This window comes from Eucalyptus grandis, chromosome 7 (assembly GCF_016545825.1).
Source record: "Eucalyptus grandis isolate ANBG69807.140 chromosome 7, ASM1654582v1, whole genome shotgun sequence".
Taxonomy (NCBI): Eukaryota; Viridiplantae; Streptophyta; class Magnoliopsida; order Myrtales; family Myrtaceae; genus Eucalyptus; species Eucalyptus grandis.
This window is the reverse complement of record NC_052618.1, coordinates 36,828,306-36,855,054: the sequence shown is the minus strand read 5'-3', so window position 1 is coordinate 36,855,054 and position 26,749 is coordinate 36,828,306. Positions and strand designations below refer to the sequence as shown.

The window sequence follows — 26,749 nt, the reverse complement described above, 5'->3', positions numbered from 1 at the left end:
TGAACTGTCAAACCCACGTGAAAGTTCTATGTTGAATTTAGAGCAGCAACAAGGAAGCAAAGGGAATTATAGAGATTCCAATGGGATTCTGCTCAATTCATTTCAAGTTCATTTCAGAACTGACATGTTTTCCATTTTACTTCTTGATCAACCCTCTCTTTTACACTTAAAAAGGGTAATCAAGATGAACATGGCTTAGCGTGTGCAAACTCGACACGGGTCAATGAAAGAATGGTTAAAGCTTGGCACGCGCTTATAGGGAAAGCCCATTTATCGATTGAAGGGGAATCGAACATTGGACTCGTGATTCTGAAATACCTCTAAATGTGTGTACTAACATACAAAAGAATTTAATAGTTCAAGGACGGTGCTAAAAGTTGCATTTTTTATCCTCACAGGAAGCTTGGCTATCAAATAGTTGACGGGGAAATTAGAGTAGAAATGTGGTTTTTTTTTTCCTCTTGGTATGTGACATTCCTAAATCCTAGAGGGAATCAATGGCCCACCTCCAAGAGATGTGTGACCATTAGGTCACCGACCTTAGGAATGATCGATTCGATTTGCAATAATATGGAACCTACCCTATCAGGGATGGTTCCGGATTTTTGGAACACGATTCAAATCAGGACCCTTTGGAACCAGTCTTGAACTGAACGAACCAGTTCCAAGATAGATCTAGAAATTGGGTTGCTAGTTTTTTTTATTCATTTTAAAGATAAATTGGAATAATTGGTACATTAGCATCCTTTGGTAAAATGGCTGAAGTACTTCAAGCTCTTCAGAGTCACTTGGCATCAAAAGTCGATTTTGTCCGGGGAAAGATCCTCGGGAGAACGAGCAGTTCAGATGGTTAATGCGAGGATCGTAGGGCATTTATCAATGAACTTACTCGGTTCACTTGAGAACGAATTGGTTCAGGCTGCTTTTCAAGTCGAATTGGAACCGATGCTCGCCCCTCACTAGCTTAGTCATAATCTGCCAATCTTGTTGAGCCTTTGAGATGGTTTCTAGCTTATCCCTTAATCTACAAAAGGTAAAGCATATAGTTTTAATCATGGCATTATTGCCGCGAAGCTATATATGCATACTTGCCAAGTTCATGATAGACAGTTGGATCGCAATGATTCGAAGACTGCTACGTCAAATAAAGTTTATTACCAGATGACCTTCTCTCTGTGGGCACCACAACGCGCCTTCAGAAAGTTTGTCTCAGCTTGCGCCTCTCCTCTACCTCGTTGATCCGTCGACAAAAAGTGATGTTGTAATATTATCGAAGTTCAATCATTTAGTGGAATAATATTTACCAAAAAAAAAAATCATTTAGTGGAATAAACGTTAAGGAGAGACGATGATTCGTTGATTTGCGAGAGCATAAATATCGCGCTGGTTGCATTCATAGTAAAAAGAAAAAGGAATAGTATAATCACTCGCCATAAATGATAACACTTAACTCTAATTTTTTTTGGTAAAAAAAATTCTTTCATTTATTATAATTAAACATGAAAGAAACATAAAAAACTTCAGGGAAAAGCAAATCCCAGAAAGGCTGCAAAACAACACAAAACCCAAAAACAAAAGAGTATGGCTTGCAGTTATAAACACGCTCTCATCCCAAAAGACTAGATCTGTTACAGTATCACCGGAACCATTAATAATGAACACAAGCCGAGATCTTTCCCTCTAGAAAGTACGCGTTGTAGTGTGCACTTAAGTTTGACGTCCTCATCACTGTAACAACAATAATATATTGAACCACCACAGATCAAATGCTTCTAAGAAACTCCTAGAGATCAAGAGAGAAAAGCTCCCAAATGTAGATCTACACCAAAATTGAGAGACGAGAGCTTTGGTGAAATCTCAAAGAAATCATAGAACCACGTATCGGGCATCATGTTTGTTGGACTCATGACGGTGTTCTCACAAATTTGCAGCTATAGGAAAATTTATTCACTACAATGACTGAAGAAAAGCAATAACTATGAGCAAAAGAAGATGTTAAACGAGGCGAAAAAAGTCTCCTAGATTAGGTCGGGAGTAATAAAAAAGGGAAATCAAGGTCTAGAAAAGAAAATCACAGCAAAGAAGGCTCTTTCAAGCTAAGAGCCTACACGAGAAGTTTCTTTGCGGTAGGGTTGCTTGGGAGAGGAAGGGTTTTTTTGGAGGGAGGGGGAAAGTTGTTTGGAGTTGACCTTAGTTCAAGTTAATGAAGCACGGGCATTTTCTTTGAGATAGCTACTTACCAGCGACACCACCGTTAGAAAGTCCAAATTAGTTGAGACCAAATGAACATAAATAGCATTTAGTACCCGTTGTCAAGTAATGTAAGACAATATTTCGAAATTTCCTCTCACATGCAAGTACGTAAAGTTTGACTAATAGAAAGTGCACGCATATTCATGAAAATGATAGCAGTGGCTTTTATATTATGTTAAAAAATCAATCCGTTGTCAAGCGACAGAGAACACAACTAATAATGTTATAACCTACATAGTTGAGATATGATCAGATCATTCTCAGGAGACAACTTGGGGTCGACATTGTTTTAAGATCAATGGAGGAAACATAAAGGACAAAAATGTTGCAGTTCCTTGATTACAAGTCTAAAATCTCCAAGAACTTCGTCCCTCGTGATTCCCTCCGATCTCTCTCTCTCTCTCTTCCCGTATTTAGGGCAAATAGGCTCTTGAAAACGATCAGTCATGGACCAAAGTCACTGCACGCAGCGATTGTGCGAAGGAAGGGACTCAGAAGCACCTTTCGCTTTTCATCCACCCTTTTCAGACCCTTTTCTCAGCAAGAAAAAGATATTGGGGGTACAGGGTCAGACGAAACCCTAATAATTAAAGAAGCAAAGGCAGTGAGAGAGCGACGCGAATGGCTTCGAAGGCATTGAGAACACTGCGCCTGTCTTGCTTCCACTTTAGGTGGAGAAGGCATGGTTTTTTGCCTTTGGTCCCTTTTGCTTGGAATCTCATGATTCTTTTTCCTGGGGATCTACAATTGAATTTTCAAGAAGATAAATGTGTGGGAACTCAGCTTGCTTTCTGGGAAAGCACCAATGTCTTTACAAGCGCACGCAGCGCTTGGTGTGAGAGAAAGGTGTCTGTCTTTTCAGTTGCAAGTCAATTTCAGTCCATTAGGCTCTGGCCAGAATTCTCGAAAATGAATAAATAAAGATGGGGACCAATATCTTCCGCCAGGGAGACATCTACAAGTTCTTATGTGCGGATCCATATAGCAGGCTTTCGAGCATGCCTCTCTCTTTTTCTTTTGTCTTCTTTTAACATAAAGCTTGAATTTCGCTCTTACCCAAATTTTTAAGACCCAGAATGGTAAATTCAAGTAGAAGAACGAAAATGAGAGGTGAAAAAAAAAGAGTTGATCTCGTTTGTACAACTGTAGTTTCGAATGACATCTTTTTCATGGATTAGGTTAGTCTTAGTAATGTTGGATTTATGGGAAACAATTTACATAATCAATTTAGAAACTAATGTGGTAGGCTCTTGTAAGGCGTTGAACACGACTATCGACCACCCGACCGCTTGATTTATATGCTTGATCCTAGTCTTTCTACTCACACCACCTAGTATGTAATGGATATGCAGCAGGACTCATTTTCAATAGGTGATCTTATCAGCAGTTCAACACCACAATTCCGATTGACTAAATCGATCACAGCTATCCTTTTTCCCACTAGACCCAGGCTCATAAAACGAGAGAGAGAGACAGAGAGGGAGAGGGGGAGGGAGGGGGCCCAGGAAAAGCCCATCCTTAGGTTAGGGCTTTGAGAGGGCCCATGGGACATGAAAGATGGTAGGAAAAGCCCATCCTTCACATCCACCTTGAGAGAGGGAGAGCCCACGAAATGATTAAAGGCCTTCCTGCTCGCCTCAGACATTTGTAATCTTTTTTTTTTTTTAAAGTCTAGTGGATTCACAAAATACCTCTGCACGGGGACATAGCCTAGGTTTGCATGAACTTTGATAACAAAATTTCTAGTGTGTTCTTCCGATTGTGTTCTTTTACTATTATATTCCGTCTAGGTGAATTGATTGCTTGCGTTATTTTATTTTTTTTGAAATTGACGTGCGATTTCTTGACAACTGGTATCAGATTTTAGGTTGGCTAATCAAGAACATCAAGGGTTTTATAGTGACGTTCGATTAAAAGCAAATAGTATGGTAGAAGATAAAATTGGAATTGACAAGTCTGATAGGTAAGATTTCGGGTGGTGGAAACTCCAAATCAAGGATTATCTTTATCAGAAAGATCTCTACGCATCACTTGAGAGTTGGAAACCTGAAATCATGGAGGTGGATTCAGTAGCAAAATTGGGATGAAAAATTCTTGATTGAAAGACATTAAGTGTGATTCGTCTAGGGCCAATAAAAAGATAGGGTACCACATCACAAAAGTAAAAACTACAAAAGAAGTCCACATCAAATTAGGTATTTTTATTGAAAAAATTGGTTAATATGAAGTTATCTGACAGAGGTTTGAAGCAAAGCATATTAATAGTTTCCTACAAGTCACAAGTTAACTAAAATCTGCACACATAAATATAGATATTAAGCTCCAAGTTTTATTATTTTTATGTTCCCTTATGGAAAGCTACAATACCACAATGTAAGGAATTTCGAGCATCATGAAAGATGATTTGACACTAGATGATGCTGTGAATAACATCATGGATGAAGAGATACAAAGAAAAGCTTCATGTGGAGATAATTTTTCAGCATCTACATCTTCGATGGCACTAGTAATGGAGAATTGTGGGAAAAATAAGAATAGAGGAAAATTTGGCGGGTGTGGTGGTTCACAATCAATGGGAAAGAGACAAGTTGCAAAAGATGAGTGTTGGTTTTGTCACCAAATAGGACATCTGGGGTTTCAATTTAAAGCCTACAAAAAGAAGCAACATGATGAGAATCAAGGAGCTAAGTGATGAATTTTTACTAGAAACTTGCATTTGTCTATAGGGTTTGACTTGATTACAAACAAGTGGTTTATTAACTATGATGCTTCTTTTTATTGCACCTTGCAAAGAGACATATTTACTAATTATGCTAGTGGAGATTTCGGAGCAAGTGGCTATGGACAAAGACCACGTGTCTGATTGTTGGAAAATGAATTGTGACTATGAACAGGTCAAGTGGAGGATGTATAGTTTTGCATGAAACCAAACATATTCTACAATTAAAGAAAAATCCAATTTCAACTAGTAAACTTGATCAAGAATGTATGGTAACAACTTTTGGATGTGGAGAGTGGCAAAGGGAAAATGTACAGGTACACTTTACATTCTCCAATGAGAAATAATATCAATAACATGATTTCAATTACAGTGGCTACAGGTGATTTTTCTACTGTTTGGGAATATTATTTTGGACATATTTGTGAAAATGATGTAAAGCAGTTACACTCAAAGAAGTTACTTTCGGGTTTGTAGATATTTGAGTTGGATTTCTATGAGAGTTACATTTATGGAAAACAAAAGGCAATTAGTTTTCAATTGAATGGACAATAGAATAAAAACCAAAAGCTAGAATATACTGATATTTGGGGATCGGCTCAAGAACTCTCTTATGGTGGTCAGAGGTACTTTTTCACCTTCATTAATGACACGACAGAGAAGACTTGGATTGATGCCCTCAAAGAAAAATTGTAAATATTTGGAAGGTCCAAAATGTGAAAAACCGTGATAGAAAAAGAGACAAGTTATTAGAATAAAGCTCTAAAGTCATGGTGGTGAATATACAAGCAAGGAATTTGTGGAATACTTAAGTTGGGAAGGCATATGTTGGTTGAAAACTATTCTTAGAACTCCTTAAGAGAATGATGTAGCTGAGAAGATGAATAAAACCATTTTAAACGTGCAAGATGTATAGTTGATGCAGCTATTTATCTTATAAACATGAGTTATTTTAGTGTGTTAGATGGAGAAATACCATAAGAGCAATGGTCAGGTAAAAAGATTAATTATTTACATCAAAAAATATTTAATTATATTGCATATACTCTTATTGATAGGGAGATTAGGAATAAGCTTGATGTTAAGTCTTGGGCTAGGTCTCAAAAGTGCATCTTTATCGGATATGGTGGTGATGAATATAGCTATAGGCTTTGGGATTATGAGAATAACAAAGTCATTCGCAATTAGAACGTGGTATTCCATAAAAAAGAGATGTACAAAGATCATCGAATAGAACATAAGAAGGCAATAGAATCAATTGTGACTCCTTTAGTGAATCACTTCAAACTTTCCAAGAATATGTGTCAAAGTACTCAAGCTTTAAAGATGAGATGACATTAATTCCATATGCATTAACCGTAGGAAGTTTGATATATGTCATAGTGAGCATAAAACCAAACATTGCATAAGTAGTGAGAATTGTGAGTTGATATATGTAGAAGCCAGGTAGAGGGCATTGGAATGTAGTAAAATGGATATTGAGATGAGATATCTAGTAGGTACATCAAAATACTCTATTTGTTATGGTAATACATTTCTAGAATTGCAGGGTTATGTTGATGTAGATCACTTGGGCGATCAAGATAGTAGTAAGAGTATAACTAGATATATTTTTACAATTGCAAGTACAGTAATGAGTTGGATTTCTCAACTATAGAAAGTAATGGCTCTATTGAAGACAGGTGGAAGCCTCCAAGAAAATCATGTTATTACAAGATTACATAGAGAAGCTACATTGAAAGCAACTAGTGAACACACTATGGAATGATCATCTAAGTGCAATGCTCTTAGCAAAGAATGCAACTTATCACTCAAGAACTACACATATCAAGGAGCATTATCATTTCATCAAGTTAGCATTAAAAGATAATGAATTAAAACTTTAAAAGTTGATGGAATCTAGTTAACATGTTGATCAAAGTAGTAGATAGAGAGAAGAATATTTTTTGTACTACTATCATTGGTATTACTCCATGATAATTGATGAGGAGTATCGCAAATGTACAAATTTCAATTACTAGCATTTGAAGAAGGTGGGTACAAAGTTGCTTAGTGCATTGAGTGTATTTGTCTTTAAGTGGGAGATTGTTGGCGGGTGAAGCCAAATTACTTTTAAGGGTTTTTTTGTCTTTTCCCTTAATTTTGCCTTTAGGTTAAAAACTACACCTTTTATATTAGTGATATTGAGGCGTTGAAAAAGAAAATAGAGAGAATGAAAGAGAGAAGAAAAAGTGAGTTTTTTTTTTTTTGTGAGTGTACTTAATTTCTTTGTGCCATAATCTTAAGAGAAGATCATCGCTTTATTCTAACTTTCTTCATAATATAGTGGATTCATAAAGTATCTTTGCATGGAGATGTAACTCAGGTTTGGGTGAACTTCAATAACAAATTTTCTGGTGTGTTATTCTAATTATGTTATTTTATTATTATACTTTGCCTAGTTGAATTGCTTGCGTTGTTTTTTTTTCCTCTAATTGACGTGCAATTTCTTGGCAAAAAGTGCCTACAACAAGCCATATCTAGCAAGCCTACAATAACAAACAACCTCAACCTCCACTTCTTTCCAAATTTTGAGGTCCTTTTGGACAAATTTATGGAAACTAAACACTTCTCCCAAAATCCGAAATTTCCTATAGAGTACATACCAAAATGTCTTACCATAAGAGGAAATCTCTACAAGAGAAAGATTTTATCGAATCCCTTGTGCCCTTTATGCAACCAAGTGCAAGAGATGATTGAGCAGACACTCCTGCTTTGTCCTTGGAATGCTAATATTTGGGTAGATGAGGGACTAAAGCTGTAATTTGTAGACACACCCATTACTTGCTTGCATAAATGGGTCGCAAAGAGCTTTGAATCAACTACATACTAGTTGTCGCACAAGAAAACTGCTAGTATCTTACGGTCAATTTGGAAGGCACGTAATGCCTTCCTATTTCACTCACACTGACCGAACTTGAGCAGAACAATAGATCTTGCAATTACAGAGCAAGCCAGCTTATTGAGGTGGAATCCAAGGTCGAAGAGAGAAATAAAGCAAGAAAACCTACTTACCTTTTACGTGGCAGTCGCTAGCAAGAAGATCACTAAAAATTAACGTAGATTGCTCCAAATTAGAGGGCTCGCTAGACTTAGCTATAGCACGGGTGGTTCACGATCACAAAGGAGTGCTGGCTATTGCAATAACTAAAACCCCAGCTTTGTTGAGCTGCCTGCTCTTCATGGAGGAGAGGAGAGACCGAGATGAGCTAAGTGGAGTGCAGGTTGAAGTACAAACTGACTGTGCTTTGCTGGTCAATTGTCTTGTGGAAGGGGAGCATAGCCCATGGGGTATTCGGGCCTAGATTGAGGAATGTAAAATGAAGTTGGCCCAACTAGAATTTCTAAGCTTGCCCCAATGTCCAAGAGAAGCGGACAAACTTGCGGATTGAGTGGTCAAGGTTCAGCGGAACCCTTTAATTGGATGTTTTGTTTAGGGTTATACAACCGGACCGAGTTTACTTGGGAACCATGCTGGACCACTCAGAAAGTATGTTTGGGAATAAATCCCTATTTGAATCGGTTCTCCGGTTTCAGTTCCAAATAAATCATGCAAATATCATTCTCCCACGATGGGCATGGTTACCATGGCCATGTGTGACGGGCGCACGGAGAGAGAGAGAGAGAGGGGGGGAATGATATTTGCACCCATGGCTTTGTTATTTCTCTCTTTCTGATTGTCTCTCTTATTGGCCGGCCACAACGGATTTAACGAGGGCCACCATGGTCTCGAGACCTCGATGGCCATGTGTGACCAGAGAGAAGGACAACTCTCGATTAGGGTGCACTCGCCGCATCATCGACAGAGGCGAATCCCCCCACATCTGTGACAATGATGGACTAGGTGAGTGGCCGCAGCAACTAATTTTGGTGGTTGGAGTTTGGGTTTGGTTTCTGTGGCTTGTGAATTGTGTTTTTGAAAATAAAAATAACAATATAGTGAATCAATGCTTAAATTTGCCGAGATGAAGGTGCAACCTTGCGTTATGAAAGGTAGAGAGGCATGTAATTGGTATTTGAAGCTCTGTTTGTTTCGCAAAAAATAAAAGAATTGAAAAATATGTTTCTAAAAATAATCACTTTAATTGTTTACAAAAAGAGAAAACGAGAAATATTTACATTGTTTATAAAAATATTTACATAAATTATTGTCAATAAGAAAAACGTTTCTCATTGACTAACTATTGCAAGCAACATAAAAGATTAATTCTAGGAAAATATATTTCTAATTATTCACTTTTCACATAATAAATAGAGCTAAGTGAATTATTAGGTACATTTTTGGTATTCTTTTCAAAATAAAAAATTCACCCCTAGAAAGGACAAAAAAATTAGATGATCTCTTGTTGCACCACTAACTAGCATCACACATTTCTTTAGTAATTATATGTATGAGAAAATGGAGTAGACTTGAATAAGCTAAGTGCGATTAAGATATAGGTGACATGATGAAATGTACGTCACATCTATTTTGGCATATAGGGCTATGCTATAACAACAGTTGTGTTTGGGTTGTGCCGTGTTGTGACTTGTGTTTTCATAACATATGATTTAAATTGCAGCAGTTCGAGGGTATTGCAATTTTGAGGAGTCTGCCAAAACGCATCATAAATGCTATAGAACTTCTCACAACTATAACACTTGCAAGTAAGCCAGGCCAAACAAGGCTCTAGCTCGTTGAGCCAGTAGGACGTGAAACCCTTGTAAAGCCGCTACGAGTTATGAGCATGCAAATAGTTAACATGGGCCAATTCTAAGGTTTGCTCGGGCGTAGTCCAAGGTTTACCCAACTTGTTTGTGGCCTTTAGGTTTCCTAGAATTGACACCACAGAGCCCAATCCAACATAGAAAACGAATCGACCCGACATGATAGTTATCCCTAGAAATAAACTTTGAAACCAATGACAACCTATACAACATGTTACGTATGCACCAACTTTATTTTGGTTCAATTTTGATTCAGATTCTTAGAAATTGCTAGACACCGACACCAGCACAGATGCACCGAGTCGTTAAAGCAGGTGTTAATTTCACAATTTTGCTTCGGGAAAGTGTCCTTTCAAAAGCCAGATGAGAGATTGATCTCCAAGACACAGTGATAGAGGAAAATCTATACATTTCTAGAGATACAGAAGCAAATTTCAATTTGAACATGGTTGCAGCACACATCACGGCATTAATTACAGAACGATAAATTCTCCCCCTTTTTTCTACGCCAACCATTGAGCTGGCCCTATGGATAAGGGGAAAAAGGTGCGTTTCATCCTTTCAATGGAAAAACAAGGACCAAAACGGATAGCCTCCATAAGTTGGCGAAGAAACTTTAAAAAGAAATTGACAAGTATCAATTAACATCCTGTTGGTCGATTCTCAGCCATAAACGAAATCCGTAAAACATCGGATCAATAATGTTGGGATTATCTAAGATTTTTCAAATGACTGGATCCGCTGTCGGCACCTCAAAAAATTCAACAGATGACCCAAATGTATTCTTATGCGATCACACCGTCTCCTAAATCAAGAATCGGATTCGTAATAATGCTCATCAATGGCCGAAAACATCGAACCTACTTTACGCGCCGGGCCATGCATCTTCTTTAAAGACAATTGAACAATTGAGAAACCCTTTTGGGGGTGACCCATGAGAAAACCTAGAACCCCACTTCGCAGCAGACTCTGCACTCCCCTTTGATGGCTGAAATACGGACGATTATGGACCACAGAGACCCCAAAACCAAAAATATCCTAAGACTTAAGAACAGTATTCTCCTATAATTGGGTGTCTTCTAGGCTTTGCATCATTAAATAAATGTTCCCAATCCTTTTTTACAAGCTTTTGCCAAACCAAAGGCAGGCACTAAAAATTTCCACTACCTTTAATTCCCCCCTCCATCAGAAAAGAGAATATTTAAAGGCAGAAGCACATCACTTTCACTTGCTTTTCACTTCTGTGTAAGAACAAGGGCAACCACATTTTCCACACAAACACAAAGTCTCCTTCCAATCCTTGTCACTGGCATCATGGCTAAGAATATTCTCTCCCAAAACATATATGTTCAAGTCATGTTAATCTTATGCCTGGAAAGAGTTGGATTTCCAGAGGATTAGGATTCCTCTTGCCGAAAAAAAAATCCTCTGGAAATCAAAGATATATGTTCGAGTCATGTTAATCTTACTTATGCTAGACAGGGTTTGATTTCCAGGGGGTTGGATTTGCTTTCCACAGGATTCGTCTCACATGTCAAGAGAAAAATCAGGTACAGTTACATGTAAGTTAAGGAGTGCTTAGGGTTTGCTCTTTGACAAAATCCATGGTTATACTCTATGAGGTTCCGTTAGATGGGACTTGACAATCGCAATAGTTTTGAATCCCATACTCCATGTCAATGGGCATTAAATGTTCATAGAGACTTGTCTATAAAATGAAATGAGCTCACCAAACAAAACCAAAAAGAGAACATGGACCTATCCAACTGAAAGTTGAACCAAACACCAATCAAAATGAATGGCAATCTCTATGAACACAGTTCAAGAGAGCTCATTTGAGTGAAATCAGAACCATCAAAGGTTCACCACTCATCCCCTGCAATCCGCGAGACTTGAACCAAACATCAATTAAAATGGATGGCAATTTCTATGAACAAACACTTCAAGATTGTTCATTTGAGTGAAATCAGAACCATCAAAGGCTCACCACTCATATCCCCTGCAACCTGTGAAAATTGAACCAAACACCAATAAAAATGGATGGCAATCTCCATGAACCCCCACTTCGAGAGAGAGCATTCGAGTAAAATCAGAACCATGACAGATTCACCACTCATCCCCAGCAAATTCACGGTCCAGTAGTCCAACCAGCCATTGAAGGCTCAATCCAGCAAAGGCAACAATAGGTCTCAGAACTAACACAAGGAAAGAAAAAATAGCATCCACCCAGTAGAAAATCACACATCTTCTTGAGGGTTAAGCGTCAAACGACCCACAGCAACACACAAAATTAACAAAGAGAAGTAGATGACCAAAAGAAAAGAGTCCCACGTAACAAAAACAGTGCACCAAGCTCACCACCAGAAAAAGAGATACTCGCCAAACCAGAGACGATTTTTTTATGGACCTAATCCATTCGTGTTATCGTTACCTCAGTCAACCATTCCTGGGACACTCCCTGGCAAAGTGCCCCGACTCCCCACAGTTGTAGCAGCTCCCGCCGCCGCCGCCGCCGCCGCCGCCGGCGCCTCCGCCGCCGCCGTACCTCCCTCCCCCGCCGACGCCGCCTCCGCCTCCTCCGTACCTACCCCCTCCGCCGCCGCCGCCGCCCTGGTAGCAATCTCTCGCCATGTGCCCAGTCTCCCCACAGTTATAACAAGCCCCCTCCTCCGCCGCCGTAACCGCCCCCGCCGTAACCGCCGCCGCCGCCGCCGTAGCCGCCGCCCCCTCCACCATAACCACCGCCTCCCCTGCCGCCATAGCCCCCTCCCCTGCCGCCGCCGCCGCCGCCCCGGCTCCCGCCGCCGCCGCGGCTGCTCCCCTGCACCGCGACGCCGCCGGGGCCGGTCACCTCGACGGCCTTGGTGCGGCTGCCGTCGGACTCGATCTGGAACTCGACGGTCTCGCCCTCGGCGAGGCTGCGGAAGCCCTCGGACTGGATGGAGGACTGGTGGACGAAGAGATCCTCGGAGCCGTCGTCTGGGGTTATGAAGCCGAACCCCTTCTGGTCGCTGAACCACTTGACCTTGCCCGTGATCCTCTCCGCCATGGCCCTCCTTCCCAAATCGACCTCGCCCGCTCAAGAATCGCAGGTAGCGAGAAAACCCACCACCCAGAAGAGGCGGAACACAGAGAAGATGGAAGAGAGATCTCCTCCCCTTTTCCTGCTCGAGAGCTGTGGAAAATTTCTTGTGGGGTTTTCGAGAGCTCTTGGGGTTGTGTGGGAGCGTGGTGGCGCTGCGCTACTGATGAGAGGAATATATACGGGAAGGTCAAAAAGAAAAACATGGGGGAGGTGAAATTACGGATTTACCCATTTGGGGAATTTTTTTTTTTTTTTTTTTTTTTGGGGGAACTCTTTTGACCTAATTTGCTTTGGCCCTTTGTAGATTAGGTTTGCAATGAATGATTCCCAAAGCTTTGCTTTCTGCTTCAAATGAATGGTAATTGGATGGTGCTCTTTTGTCAATGTGAACAACTTCAAAGAGAAGGTAAGACCGTGGTACTCGACCTTTCTTGTCTCGTCGTGAATTCGAGTAATGATAGGTATTTGAGTTTAATTTTCATCCTCAAAGTTAGTCCACATTTTTGGTGGGATTTGGTAGGTGACTCAAATGAAAAAATATATCTTGGAAGTAAATTATTTAGTTATTAAATACTGATGTGAGTTGTGGCAATTTGAAATAAATTCAACTAATTTAAACTGAATATGAAAATCTCAATTCAAAATGATATGAAATTTATCCAAATCCTTTTGAGGATATCTTATCTACTACTCAAATGATTGCATCTATTGAGATTTTGGCTAATTTATTACCTAATTTATTGTATATTAGAAAAAGTCGGAGTTTGAGAGATTATTTGCTCTATTGCTTACCAGGCGGCGCTATATTTTGCCTTTGTGTTTACCACGTGACATGTGGCATGTTTGTGGTGCCCATTCAACCCATTATCTTTTAGTCCAATGATTTTGTCATTCACTAGATTCTGTCTCTTATTGATGTAACAAAATAAATAAAGAAAATTTATTGAGTTTAAACTAAAAAAAAGGTGAAGTAAATAAAGCATTCGTCTCACCATTTCTATATTCTACTCTCTCTTTTTTTATCATAAATGTTAGAAAATGGATAGAGAGAAAGTGTATCGAGATTTTATCTCTTATTAAATTCAAATTCAATAAAAGAATGAACTAGAGAACGCATCTTAAATTATACTCTTCACTACCTGGCTTATTTTCAACGTAGTTCCTTAAAATGTTCTTGCAAACAGTGACAATTCTGAACCAAATATGAAATTCTACATAAATATTTCAATGCTCAACAATTCTTATTGGCAAATGCAATTATCCAATCAAATTAGCATATGTACTCATAGCATAATGATTCGACTTCAACGGAGGTATTGGTTGATGGATGAGCTACATCAATTAAAACTTATCTGTGTCAAATAAAAACTGGGTATGATATTTTTTAAATAAAAGAAAATACACATATAGTAATTTTTCAATTTTAATTTTTACTAATCAAAAGCAATCGCAAGTATCAAAGACTCCTTACATCCTCTCTATAAATAAGAGGCCTCTTTATTCATTTTTGAGATGGAGATGGAGACTTTAAATTCTGTGGAGCTGCTATCAAGTTCTTCAAAATTAAAGAACTTTAAAACACGAAACTTGTTAGATTCAATTATCAAGACAGACATTTTAGAAATAGATCGGACAAGATCTCACTAAATATTCGGGTGATCAAAACATGGACAGTCTTATATTTGAGATGAAGAAGCCTTCATGTCTTTGAATCCAATTTGTAAAGAAGAATAAAAGATTGTTATCTAATTTGAGATCAAGTCACTAAGACGCTTGAATTGATCTAATGTGAAGAACAAAAATAGTACAATTTTATTTTAGATTAAACCTCATGCCCTCAAATTGCATTTAAAGAAGAAGCTCGTGCTATTTGATAGAAGATTGTGCCTTCTAGGCCCTCGAATTGTCATTTCATTACGGAAAAAAGAAGAAGGAAGAAACAGATGGGCTCTAATTGAAAACAACGTGCTTTTTAATTTAAACTAATAAATTATTTTATCATTTTGCATAAAAGCAAATCATCCTACATGGAATTCTCTATTTATTTCCCATCCAATGTAAATTATTTTCTATATTTTATTTTTTTCCTTTTCCTTTTCCTTTTATTTTTTATTTTTTTTTGGGTCAGACACTTATATGGACTTTAAATGTTAGAAAATTGACAAAGAGAAAGTATATCAAGATTTTATCTCTAATCAAATGTAAACTTAAAAAATGATGAATTAGAGAAAGTATTTTAAATTATACTATTTACTGAAATGGTATATTTTTCAATGTAGTTTCTTAAAGGGATTTTGTAAACATGGAAAATTTTGGGCCAAAAATAAATTTTGCATGTATATTCTATCCTCAACGAGTCTTAGTGGCAAAGCGTAACTGTCCAATCAGATTACAATATGTAGTAGAATATTAAACTTGAACAGATAAATTTTGTCGATTAGATGAGTTAAACCAAATTAGCACTTATCCATATCAATTACAAATGGATTAAATAATTGTTTAAATCAAAGGACATATTTGATCAAAATTCCTGTTGTTGATATACAATCGTAAAATATGACCAGTTAGGAACAATCGCGGGATCAAAGGCTCTTCCATCCCATCTATAAATAGAGGGCTTTTTATTCATTTTGGGATTGATAAACGAGGACATAAATTCTGGGAAGTTGCTAAAGGAAATCTTTGTCAATTGAACTTCAAAAACACGAAACCTGACGAATTTAGGTCATAAGACCTCTGTGGAAATTTTGATCGTCTAGACTTCAAATCATCAAATATCGAGTTGTCAAGACCTCAATCATCTTATATTCGAGTCATCAAGACTTCAGAATAGGACTTGCAATCCTTGCTCCCACCATCGCTGTCAGGAAGGGTCATAATGGTGGGGAACAGTTGGCGGGGTCGGTGGGTCTCGATCAGGGGCTACAGTGGCAATGAGGGCTATAAGTTCATGCTTGCGTTTGCCTTTTTTTATGTATTTTTTTCAATTTTGCTTATTTTTAATATAATAAAAAAATTATTAAAAAAAATCATATTTAGACCAAACAATATTGTTTTGGTCTCATGTTTCTCGTTTTAGATATCCCATCGCCATGTAGAAGAGAAAAAAAAATCCTATCTTTTATTTTTAAAAAAATCCAAGACTTTGTCACCGCAAAATTAGTGCAAAAACTTATAATTTCTGGGGTTTTTACAAAAATCTGTTTTGATCCCAACATCTTTTACTTAATTTGGCCCAAATATAACCCCTCTCTCTCTCTCTCTTAACTAAACCCAACGTGGGATCGAAAATTATAGTCGCAATGATTTCACAATGTCATAAAATTTAATGAGTTAACATATTTGACATTATTAAAATCAGTCAATGATTTTGAGGTCGCAAAATCTAAATACTTTAAGATTTTAATTTGGGTTTTACCAAATTTCTACCAAGTCAGATCATTCAATGCCTTTTGAATCACAAAATCATATGATTTCAAAGTTTAAATCTAGCTTTTATAAAGAACAAGAATTGGAACTCAAATTTTCCGTTTGGAAATCCGTTGGGTGCCCTTCTTTTCAAATTTGGAGCGGAAGGCTGCTCAGATTGATTTGGAATATTCCTCCTACGATTGTACTTTTGAATTTCAGGATGAGCTCTAACTTTCCAACGATTTGATTTGACAATGAATTTTTCCATTTGGTTCTCTGCTTGTACTCTCTCTCTCTCTCTCTCTACACTAGACCCTAATTTTTTTTCATTTTTTATTTTAGATAGTTGACATATACAAGTCACCACCCTAATTTTTGCTCACATGACATGTCATTTCTATGCATCACCACCATGACGCGCCACCATGAGTAAGCCATATCTATTGCCATATAAGCTTGTTTCATCGAGAGATTAATTGTATTTGTCTCACGAGCATTTTTTTTCCTTGTTTTTTTTTTCTCTAAAAGGGGGTATTTTTGTCCTGAGGATATGAATTTTTGCTTTTCTTTTTGGCATATGTGGCTTAGAAAAGAGTGAAAAAGAGAAGATCGGAAAAGGGAGCAGGTGAAAGTGGAGCGTAGCATTCATAATTTGCTCTCAATTTGTGTGATCCATAAAGTGATCAACCACCGCGTGCTGACGCAGATTTGTTTGATCACAATCTAGTGGCAAGGGCAATGCAAATGCGAACGGCCTGAGATCGAACCCTCGGGCTGTGGACATTGAAGATGGTGCCTAGGGGAGAACATCGGTTTAGAATCAATCAGGAACCGGACCAAGACCGGCAGGGTTAGTCATTGGTTCTAGGATTCCTGGACCAATACTATGCGGGTTGGTCTTGATTCTTTGAGTTTAGGATCGGTTCAACTCGGACCAATTCTAATTTATATTTAATATGTTATTTATAATTTATTTTATAGAAAAACCCCTAAAATAAATAGCGTCTAAATATTAAATAGCTTTTAAGTGATGAGTTCAATCAACAATATTAAATAGCTTTTAAGTGATGAGTTCAAGTAATTTTACACTATTTTTTAATAACTTAAATCTTTTAATATTTTTTACGGCATCAACAACCATAAATTACAAATGAGGAAAATGTTTTTATGAGAAGTTTTCATGGTGTTCAAAAGGGCATAAATAGCTCCGATGGCATTCTCCACTAGTACTCGTTTTCTTTTGTCTTATTTATTCTCTTAGTCTTTAATTTGCCAAAATCAAAAAAAAAAAAAAAACAACTTATCCGCTTGTCATTTGACACTCACCTCATTCGCTTTGGGTCACTCATGTTGCTCGCTACTTGATGCTTGCCTAGCTTGTTGCTCCATGCTCGACACTTGACGCTCACCCCATAGGGTCAATCCGATCCTCACTCGCCTTTTCAAGGAGTACAAAAAAATAAAACAAAAATTATAAATTGTCCCAGGTTGAACCTAAAACCGAACCAAACATATTAATTGATTCGATCCTTGGTTGCCTTTTAGATAATACAAAAAATGAAATAAATAAGTTATTGATTGGTCTTAGGTTAACTTTGGAATCGAACCAAACTCATTGAGTTGGTCCGGTTCTCGATTCTAAGCTCAATAGGATCGGTCATCAGTCCTAAAAATTGAGAACCATCATTGTGCGGGTTGATCCTAGAATTATGAGGTGGGTCGACCTAACTCAGACCATGATCACTCCTAATTGTGCCGACGGAGGTCAAAGGGTTTTCTGATCGAAAGAGTTCATTTGCGGGCCAACCCGACCCGATCTGAACACCCACGACAGACTCTTCGTGGGTCTTCTTGCACCGGCTAATTCTGCTTAACAAGAACATATTTTCTCTTTCAATGCCCTGACCACGCATGACATAAAAGGCACGTTATTACATTTGAAATAGGAGACGGTATTTCATTTGCAGGCGGTCCCAAAATCCTCGTTCGATTCGTGGCGGAGTAGGACGTCGGCGACGGCGATTTGAAGCCGAAGGGACCCGGGAGGAGGAATTTTCTCACGAAGGTGGGGCAGCCGACGACGATGAAGAACAAGAAGCGGAGGAGGGAGCAGCAGCCCCGACCCGCGATCCACCCGAGGAACAAGTACTCCGAGAACCCGCCCGACTTCGCCCTCCTCGCCTCCCTCTACCCTTCCTTCAACCCCTTCGTCTCCTACGGCCGCGACGCCCGACCCAGGATCGACTGGACCGACTTCAACGCCACCCGCGAGCTCACTCGGGTCTTGCTCCTCCACGACCACGGCCTCCACTGGTACTCCCTCCGTTTCCCCCAGCAAAATCCGAACTTTGAACGACCCTTTTTGTTAGATTTCCATTTGGCGTGCTGGTTCGTGGCTGACCATCGTGGTGGCGGTCCGGCTGCTCATGCTTTTCTTGTCCGCGTTTGTGATATTTCTAGGAGTTCGCTTCGGTGCGTGAGTATGAAAATTGATGGATAAGTTAGCTGGTGAAGGTGCTATTTGACGAGGCTCAAGATGCAAATAGCTAATTTCGATGATACACGATGATAACTTCCGAGTTGCTCTGTGTCCGAGTAGCAACAACTCTTTTGCAAGTTGGTTTGGGGTGATATGAGATTTTCAGTATCGGTTATGTTGGGACACTGAACAGGGGAAATCTCAGCTCTATAGTGGCGTGTTCTTATCAACTTATGCACGGGAATGGAAACTTGGAAGAAAGATTTCAAACATTTGAATGGTAGGAAACAGAACATGGCGGTATAAGACAGACAACCCATATACTTGACACATTTAGAGGAGAAAAAAGAGCTTGGTTGTTCATTGCTGCTGGCGTCGCTTACTTTGTGCCTTCCTCCTATGTATATTAAAATTTGGCAAAGAATAGCTCTAGCGAAGCGTCTCTTCCACCTGTTTTGGATCTTTGGGAAGTTAAAAGTTGCAGTAATACACTAACTACTTGGGCATAGTTATTGCATTTGTCTTTGGACTTGAATGTGCATTTTGAGGTTCCATGGTTAGAGAGTGCCTATATATCCTTAATGATTGCAAACCTGGCTAATTCCTCCTTTATCGTAGGTTAACTCTCATTATGCCAGGCCAAAAATGATCTTATTCTACCAATCCCTGTGAAAAGAAACTTGCAGTCTAATTAGTGAATGAAGTATGTCAGTGTGTTGTCTGGATAGGGTTGATGAACTCTAGTCAAGATTGGTTTTTGATATGGTGTAATTGTTTGTTTCTCTGCTTCTAATACTGTTTATCTTTTTGTCATTGTGCATGTGATTGTTATTTAGGTGGATTCCTGATGGACAACTTTGCCCTACAGTGCCCAACAGATCCAATTACATTCACTGGATTGAAGACCTTCTTTCATCTGAGATTATTCCTAAGATTAATAACAACGCAGATAATATTAGGGGATTTGACATAGGAACTGGAGCAAACTGCATTTATCCTCTTCTTGGTGCATCTCTTTTGGGGTGGAGCTTCGTTGGGACAGGTGAGCTTCTTAGTTTCATTGTCAATTGTCAACATCTAGATTTGAAGATATCTTTAAATGTCCAAATCATAATATTTCTCAACTTGCTTGTAGATATGATGGATGTGGCATTAGAGTGGGCAGAGCGAAATGTTAAAACTAATCCACAAATTTCGGACCTAATAGAAATTAGAAAGGTCAACACCTGTATGGATGCTGTTCTTGGGGAAGATTCTTCTAAGGAGGATCTCCAATGCTATGGAAGCAAAACAAATCCTAGCAACAGCATAGGTAGTGAGTCAGCGCCTGTACCTTCCTCTAGACGTGATGATGCAGTTGAGGAAAACAGTTATTCAGGACCACCTATCCTATTTGGTGTGGTTAGGGATGGTGAGACATTTGACTTCTGCATGTGCAATCCTCCATTTTTCGAGTCAATGGAGGAAGCAGGTCTGAACCCAAAAACTTCTTGTGGTGGGACTCCCCAAGAGATGGTTTGTCCGGGTGGGGAGAAGGCTTTCATCACACGCATTATTGAGGATAGTGTTAGACTGAAGCAGTCTTTTCGGTATATTTTTGTTTTCATCTTCTTGTTGTTATATCCGTATATGTTCTTTGCATACATATGACATTGTCATTTATCATTTGTTTAGATGGTATACTTCAATGGTCGGTAGGAAATCAAACCTCAAGTCCCTAATTGCAAAGCTACGAGAGGTTGGGGTCACCATTGTGAAGACAACTGAATTTGTGCAGGGACAAACATGTCGATGGGGAATTGCTTGGTCTTTTGTACCTCCTGCCCGGCAGATGATATCACCTTATGTGGCTGAGAAAAGCAATCTGTCTTTCATGCTTGAGGTGTCAGTAAATTTTATCTCGCAGTTGTAGTAAGTTTGTCATTTTGAATCTTCAGTCATGTGAATTTGTAGCTACCATTCTGCCACCTAAGAGATAACACATAGCCACTTAAACTTGATTCGCACTTTCTCTGTAATCTGCCAAGAAAGATGCCTTCTGCTTTATCTGCTTTATGATTTTGCCTTTGCTTAGTGGTGACCAAAGCCATTACAGTTTCTAGGTTATATGTATGGCATTTCAGTCTTTCCCTGATTTTATATATCTGTATGGATAGGTTGTTTATTTGTTGTGGTAGATTAAAGATGTGTTATAGCCGCCGTTGGTTAGGTTTTTGCTCTTAAAAGTTTGAGATACTTAGATAGATTCTATAGTTTCAAGAGCTGCAAGCTTGGCTTAGTTGTTATGTTAACCAATATCAAGTGAAGACTCGACTTTGAATTCACTATGCATGCTGGTCGGGGCATAATATCCCAATTCCAAAGCTTGAAGGAGTACCACTTTCCATTTCTTACTCATATCATTCTAGATGCATTCGTTTTCTTTGCTGATATTTTTCCCTTTGTGATGTAATACTGGAACTTTTGGTTTTTCTAGGGCCTTCAACGTCAGTTTGGTGCCATACATGTCTTGCAGTCAGTCGAATCCTTTTTCCATGAAACTGGCGCATCCTGTAAATTGAATGTACATTCATTTTCTGCCGATGTAAGCTTTTTATGGTGTAACTATGAGTATGTTTTAGCTTCCCAAAAACTGTCGTGTTAGCAGTACACAATTTTTTCCTTACATCTAGGCCTTTTATTTTGAACAGATTACTGCATCAAATGATCATCTAAAAGGAATTTTGAGGAATAAGGTAGGGCCTCTTGAGGAATCTTTGGGTGGCGATTGTGAGGAAGAGCCACCCAGTGGCTCAGACAGTATGCCTTGTCCTTCAAATGACTTAAGTTTCCGCATAACGGTAAAGCTCTCACTATACTATGCTATGCTTGAAAAAAAAGTCTTTTTAATAAGTGAAAACAAGCCTTTCTTAATTTCTTACGATATAGTGCTATACTATTTTCTAAGCAGGTATTTCAGCAAATTCCTGGCACCCTGCTAGTAAAAGGATCATTGCAGCGTAAAGATGGCTCATCATCAGGTTCTTATAATTAATTTTATTTTTGCAACTAGCAATAGTAGTAGATGTTCTCACTGGGGATTAGGTGCAGTGTTTTTTGTCAATGATGACTGGTGAAGGAATTCTGTGAAGGGGTTGATGATTGATTTGTGGGTTATTTCCTTTAGTGTGTACTTTTTATGGTTATCTGTATCTTCAAAAAACCAGCATTCATTCCTGGAGAAGTATACCTAACTTTTTTTTTTTTGTGGTCGAAAGAGCACTACCTAATTAACATTCAGTAAATAGAACTTTCCTGCCATTTCGGAATGAGGATAAGCCTTCCTTCATGGTAAATTTATTAGGTACTCCCGGCTTATGTTAGCCCACCACATGAGCCGTTGAAGGGCTTATTAGGTAAGTTTATTTGGTACTCCCTTCATGGTAAATCCATTAACGGCTCATGTGGAGGCAGCGTCCAATAAAAGCTCTCATGGACTCGACCTCTACATTGATGCTTCTGCTTCTAGTTGTATCCGTAAGGCCTACTCTCATTAGTTTTCAGATATCTTTTCTCGACTCTGGGCAGCCCGGTTTTGCTCTACGATTTTGTCAAGTTGTTTCCTGTCCTGGGTGATGAATCCTTAAGTATCTTTAAGGCTCTTGCCTTGCTCTGCTCACATTGGTTTGGTAGAGAGGATCTGTCATGTGACTCATCTTAAAGGAAAAATAAATAAAAACAAACAGTTGATTCCATACTCATATCTGGTCTACATTGTCTGACATGTCTTACCATTTTGCCTGCTAAATATATAGGATATTGAGTCCGTCTGGACCTTCTCAAAGCTTATGGCATTTGGTGTAACTTAGTTTTGCATTGTCATGTTGCAGGAGCTTTTTCATCCATCTTCCAGCGGTTAGAGGGAGTCCTGAAACAAAAGTTCTGTAGAGAGAAGGCTTCTGTCGCTATTTCTTAGCAGGATACATGCCATCATACTTGCACCTACATCTGATGCAAGCATCAATGCGTATTCTGCTGGAAGAAATACCATGCTTGGCATCCCTGGCAGAAAAACTCGCACTGAGGGACCTTATTGCATCTCATGAGCGTCCCGATAAGATAGAACCTTTTGACCTGTGGCTCAAAGGAGGAAACTGAATGCACTTAGCTGTTTCTATCTGAGTTTCCATTGATGCCTACTTCTAGATACATTTCCAATGCAATTTGCTAGTATGACTTTATGAGTTCTTTCTCACAATTTGATGAGTCATTGTAAGGATTCAATTTTGATATGGCATCCATTTTATTAGATTACTTCTGCCCAGGTTTTATCCTCCTCGTCTCATCATGCTTTATTTATTCAGCTCTCGTGTACGCATATTTTGGGTTATGAGAGATCAATGCGAGGCCACTTTTAGAAACGGGGAGGTATTGGGAAAAATGTGGTCTTGACACCCAAAAGTGTGCTAAACATCTTTAAGGGGAAATAATTATCAGCCAAACTGGAGAATGTCTATTCTTATTCTAAAACTCTGCTTTCATCCCCAAATCTGTAAAGTGAAGCCATGTTATAAAAGATTTGCATTTTGGCCTGTCACCCCACTTGAAAGTCGTTTGTCTTGTAGTACTTTTGTAACTTTATCTGATGCCAATTGGATGGATGTGATTTGCATGTTGCTCTTTCAAGCTCTAATGTCCTACATTGAAAGAAAGTAGGAAGTTTCCTCCAGAATCCAACAATATCCAGAGAGTACTATTGCTTTTTTATCTCATGCCATAATTGATTACACCGACAACTCTTTGTACACAATAAACCACGAACAAACAAATACATCAACTCAAGACCATACAAATCTTACACACCATCTGACCCCAAATAAAAAACTGTCACCTCTGATGTATGATTTGGCAGCAGGAAGGAGATCTCAAGCTCAATACAAGGACCGTGACATTTACACACAGCATATACAGCGAGAAAATTCTGCGAATTTCATGCTTTCCCTTCGATCCTGGCATGTGTGACCCCGACACATGCATCGACAAAATCCTCATCGATGAAGTCCGTCGACAGGACCTGCAGACGATCAGCGCAACCCTTTGCAAAGCACTGCGATATAAAGAGCCGTGCGTACCCATGGATTCGGCCCGTCACTGGCTTAACGCACACGATAGGATTGTCCGCTTTTGGCGTGACTGTGTTCTCCACCCGGTAGAAGTACTTCCTGGATGACACCGGCGGCTGGTCGCTCAAATGCTTAATGTTGCCGTCGAATTTAGTCGAAGGCAAATCGGTGTCGATCCAGTTGTCCTTCAAATACCCGGCGCTCCACAGAGGATCACCTGCTTTCGGATGAGGCGACTTCCTAGGCTTCCAAACGCAGATTATCCTCCTTGGCAACAATTCCTGGATTGTCTTCCCGAAGACATGGTCATCCTGGTGGATTAGGAATTCCCCTAGCTGGTCAACCAAGTACTTGTCGAAGTCCGGCGGGTCCTGGTGCCCGAACTCAGTCCTGATCTCGAGAATCACGATCTCCTTCTCGGTCTCCGATAGAAACTTCTTGATATCCCGGATCACCACGTCGATGCTGTAGGCGACCAAGATCCCGTGGCAGACCTTGCGGTCCTCTTGCACCCGGATGTCCAGCACGCGCGTGCCCAGGACGAGCTGGCGGTAGATGGACAGGCTTGGCATTGAGCGAACGGGCGAGACACGAAGGGTATGCCTATCTTGTTAGTCGCGGAATCGTGGGTTCCGGGCCAAACAATCTGGTTTACGTGGAGCTTCTCCGGGCCAAGGCCGGCCATCCAGGCTTTCCTGTCCGGCGGGCGGTAGTCGCAGCCATGGAAATCGCAGCCACGTGATTCCTTGAGATCACACAGGACCTTCCTCTCGGTTGATACGGCCTTTCTTTTCTGTACCTGTGTGGACACCGTGGAACCCATTCTTGAAACTCAAAAGGAGGAGAGGAGGAGGAGGAGGAAGATCAGAGTCTCCTCTTCCTCTTCTTGCTTGCGGGTGTAACTGGTGGGAGAAAATTTATGTTGTCATCAAGAATGGAACATTGTAACCACAGGTGGATTGATGCCAAGGAGCTTGGACTTCTTTGGGATTGCAGGAAAAGACCAAGGGGGAAAGTATGACCTGTCTGTCATTATTTGACAATGATGTTGGATGTCAAATCTGGATTAGGTGCGTTGCATTCTCCTCCATATGGTGGGCCATGTTGATTGCATTATTGGTAGGGAGCTATCATCCTTGGTTGGTCCACCTGTGTGGCTATCTAGAAAGTTTATCTATCCTTGTGGGGATATCTCCCATCCCTTCTTCCTTCACACGCCTTTTTCCATTTGTTGGCCAACAGAAATGAAGAAACTCTGGCGCGAATTAGTTAGTAGCGCTGGAAATTCAATTTAAGGGGAAGCAGGTAATATAACAGCAAGTTAAAAAAAGTAGGGACAATTATCAAAAAAATCTTAAACCTATATTAATGCTTTGTGAAGCCAGTCTCACGCAAGATTGTGACTTGAAACGGGCGGATCGGAAGAGAGCAGCAACCGTGCCGACCTGCAGGAACCAAACCCATGTCCCATACGTTGATGTCCCAAACTAATTTTTAGAATCTAACTGGTTCATATCTATATTCAGCTCCCTCAATCATTTATATGCATCTCTCCAACTTTTCACAAAATTTATTCACCACTAGAAGAAAAAAAAATATGTCGATTTTATGGGCATATATTAGTCCATAGAAATTTAGTGTTAATTGAGTTTTCTTTAAACAACTAGGTGATCGATGCGATTTTTGGATTGATGGGCATTGTAGTGTAATAATGGGCTTCATGGCACACTTCATGATTAGGCATGAGATTCAAGTCTCATATTCAGTTTAAAAGAGCAATGCAAAAATATGCGATCAGAAATTGGAACAATCTTGGTTGAAAAAAGAGTGAATTTATAAAGATGTATGCATGTGTGTTCAGATGTGAATGGTCCTTTTACGGTAGTTGGTTGAAGAAGGAGAAAACTAAAAATCATAGATAAAGTGAACTCTGCAATTTTTTGTATCATGATGATGGGACCGAGTTATATCTTCAGAGAAGATCTAATGCAATGCTTATAAAGAGTCAAATGAAATATATCACTTTGCAAGTGCCATGTCATATCTCACATAAGGAATATGTAATTGATCTACTAATTAGTGGTGACTCTGAATAAACTCATTTGCATGTTTAATTGATTAAATCAAAATCTAAATGTATGGATGTTAATTTAAGTATAGATCTTTCAATTTGATTAATTTTGTTCTAAACATTTAATAATTTGTCAATTTAGCCATTCTAGCCAATTTTGGCTGGGAATAGCTAACATAGACATCGCCCGTCCTACTGCCATTAACGCAACAATTTTTTCCTTTTTCTTTCTTTTTTTTTTCCCCTTGTTTTGACCCTCGCCGTCCCTTGCTATGGTCCGGTTGGGTGTCCTAGCCCTTGCCCATTGACCTCACCAACCACTAGGTAGGGGGTTCACAGACCATTGTTGTAGCCGGCGAAGGCCTAGGCAAGGGTCAAAACCAAATAATAATAAAGGAAAAAGTGGCCAACAGAATTAAATTGGTTAAATTAAAAGATTTATGGCTTTTCTTTTATAACTTTCCCTAAAAAAGATAGTTGTAGAAGTTGTGCACATAGTCCATGTCTAGGAGAGGCCTTTGAGCACTATCTGAACTCTAATTGTCTTCAACCATCTAATTGATCTTATTGGTGAGCCCATCAGATCTTTCTAAATCCTTTCCTACGTTTCTTTCTTGCATAGGAGAAGCAAAACGGTCAGCACGTTTTCAGTGGTGATCCTAAGGGTGAGAGATGATTAGACTCTGGCCAGGCTTAGAAAAATTTGGAAAGAAGTGAATGGTTCACCAGGAAAAGTGGGATGGCAGGTCGGACAAGCATGATGATCTAGGTCGAATCATTACAAAAAATGAAAGATTAAAACGTAAGAATCACCCAAAACATAATTTGAAAGTCACATACTTCTAGAAAAGGGAATTGTTCAACTGATTGGCTTGCGAATTTT

General features: G+C 39.3%; 3 protein-coding genes across 4 annotated transcripts; 1 reads left to right on the top strand and 2 right to left on the bottom strand.

The window, feature by feature from the left end:
- Window positions 1-11,796: 11,796 nt before the first annotated feature.
- LOC104453417 (glycine-rich protein 2) lies at window positions 11,797-12,971 on the bottom strand. The gene is given in 2 exon segments (XM_010067963.3): window positions 11,797-12,380; window positions 12,382-12,971. Coding segments are annotated over 2 exon segments (612 nt in total). The 5' UTR covers window positions 12,768-12,971; the 3' UTR covers window positions 11,797-12,154.
- Window positions 12,972-18,146: 5,175 nt separating this feature from the next.
- LOC104453416 (U6 small nuclear RNA (adenine-(43)-N(6))-methyltransferase) lies at window positions 18,147-23,003 on the top strand. Of its 2 annotated transcripts, XM_010067962.3 has the most exons (8): window positions 18,148-18,527; window positions 19,530-19,735; window positions 19,829-20,282; window positions 20,368-20,575; window positions 21,170-21,277; window positions 21,384-21,533; window positions 21,644-21,713; window positions 22,563-23,003. In XM_010067962.3, the coding sequence occupies exons 1-8, from the start codon at window positions 18,298-18,300 to the stop codon at window positions 22,646-22,648; spliced, it is 1,512 nt and encodes a 503-aa protein (XP_010066264.2). In that variant the 5' UTR covers window positions 18,148-18,297; the 3' UTR covers window positions 22,649-23,003. The 2 variants fall into 2 exon arrangements, with proteins under 2 accessions (XP_039172694.1, XP_010066264.2); XM_039316760.1 differs by lacking the exon at window positions 21,170-21,277 and having other exon boundaries at window positions 18,147-18,527.
- Window positions 23,004-23,401: 398 nt separating this feature from the next.
- On the bottom strand, window positions 23,402-24,821 carry LOC104453415 (PI-PLC X-box domain-containing protein DDB_G0293730). The gene is given in 2 exon segments (XM_010067960.3): window positions 23,402-24,360; window positions 24,363-24,821. Coding segments are annotated over 2 exon segments (954 nt in total). The 5' UTR covers window positions 24,619-24,821; the 3' UTR covers window positions 23,402-23,662.
- Window positions 24,822-26,749: the final 1,928 nt, after the last annotated feature.

Excerpts from the sequence above, each read along its gene's own strand:
- LOC104453416 (XM_010067962.3), top strand. The coding sequence starts at position 18,298 with ATGAAGAACAAGAAGCGGAGGAGGGAGCAGCAGCCCCGACCCGCGATC. Across the intron at positions 20,283-20,367 it reads AGACTGAAGCAGTCTTTTCG|ATGGTATACTTCAATGGTCG; the intron begins GTATATTTTTGT and ends TCATTTGTTTAG. Across the intron at positions 21,278-21,383 it reads TACATTCATTTTCTGCCGAT|ATTACTGCATCAAATGATCA; the intron begins GTAAGCTTTTTA and ends TATTTTGAACAG.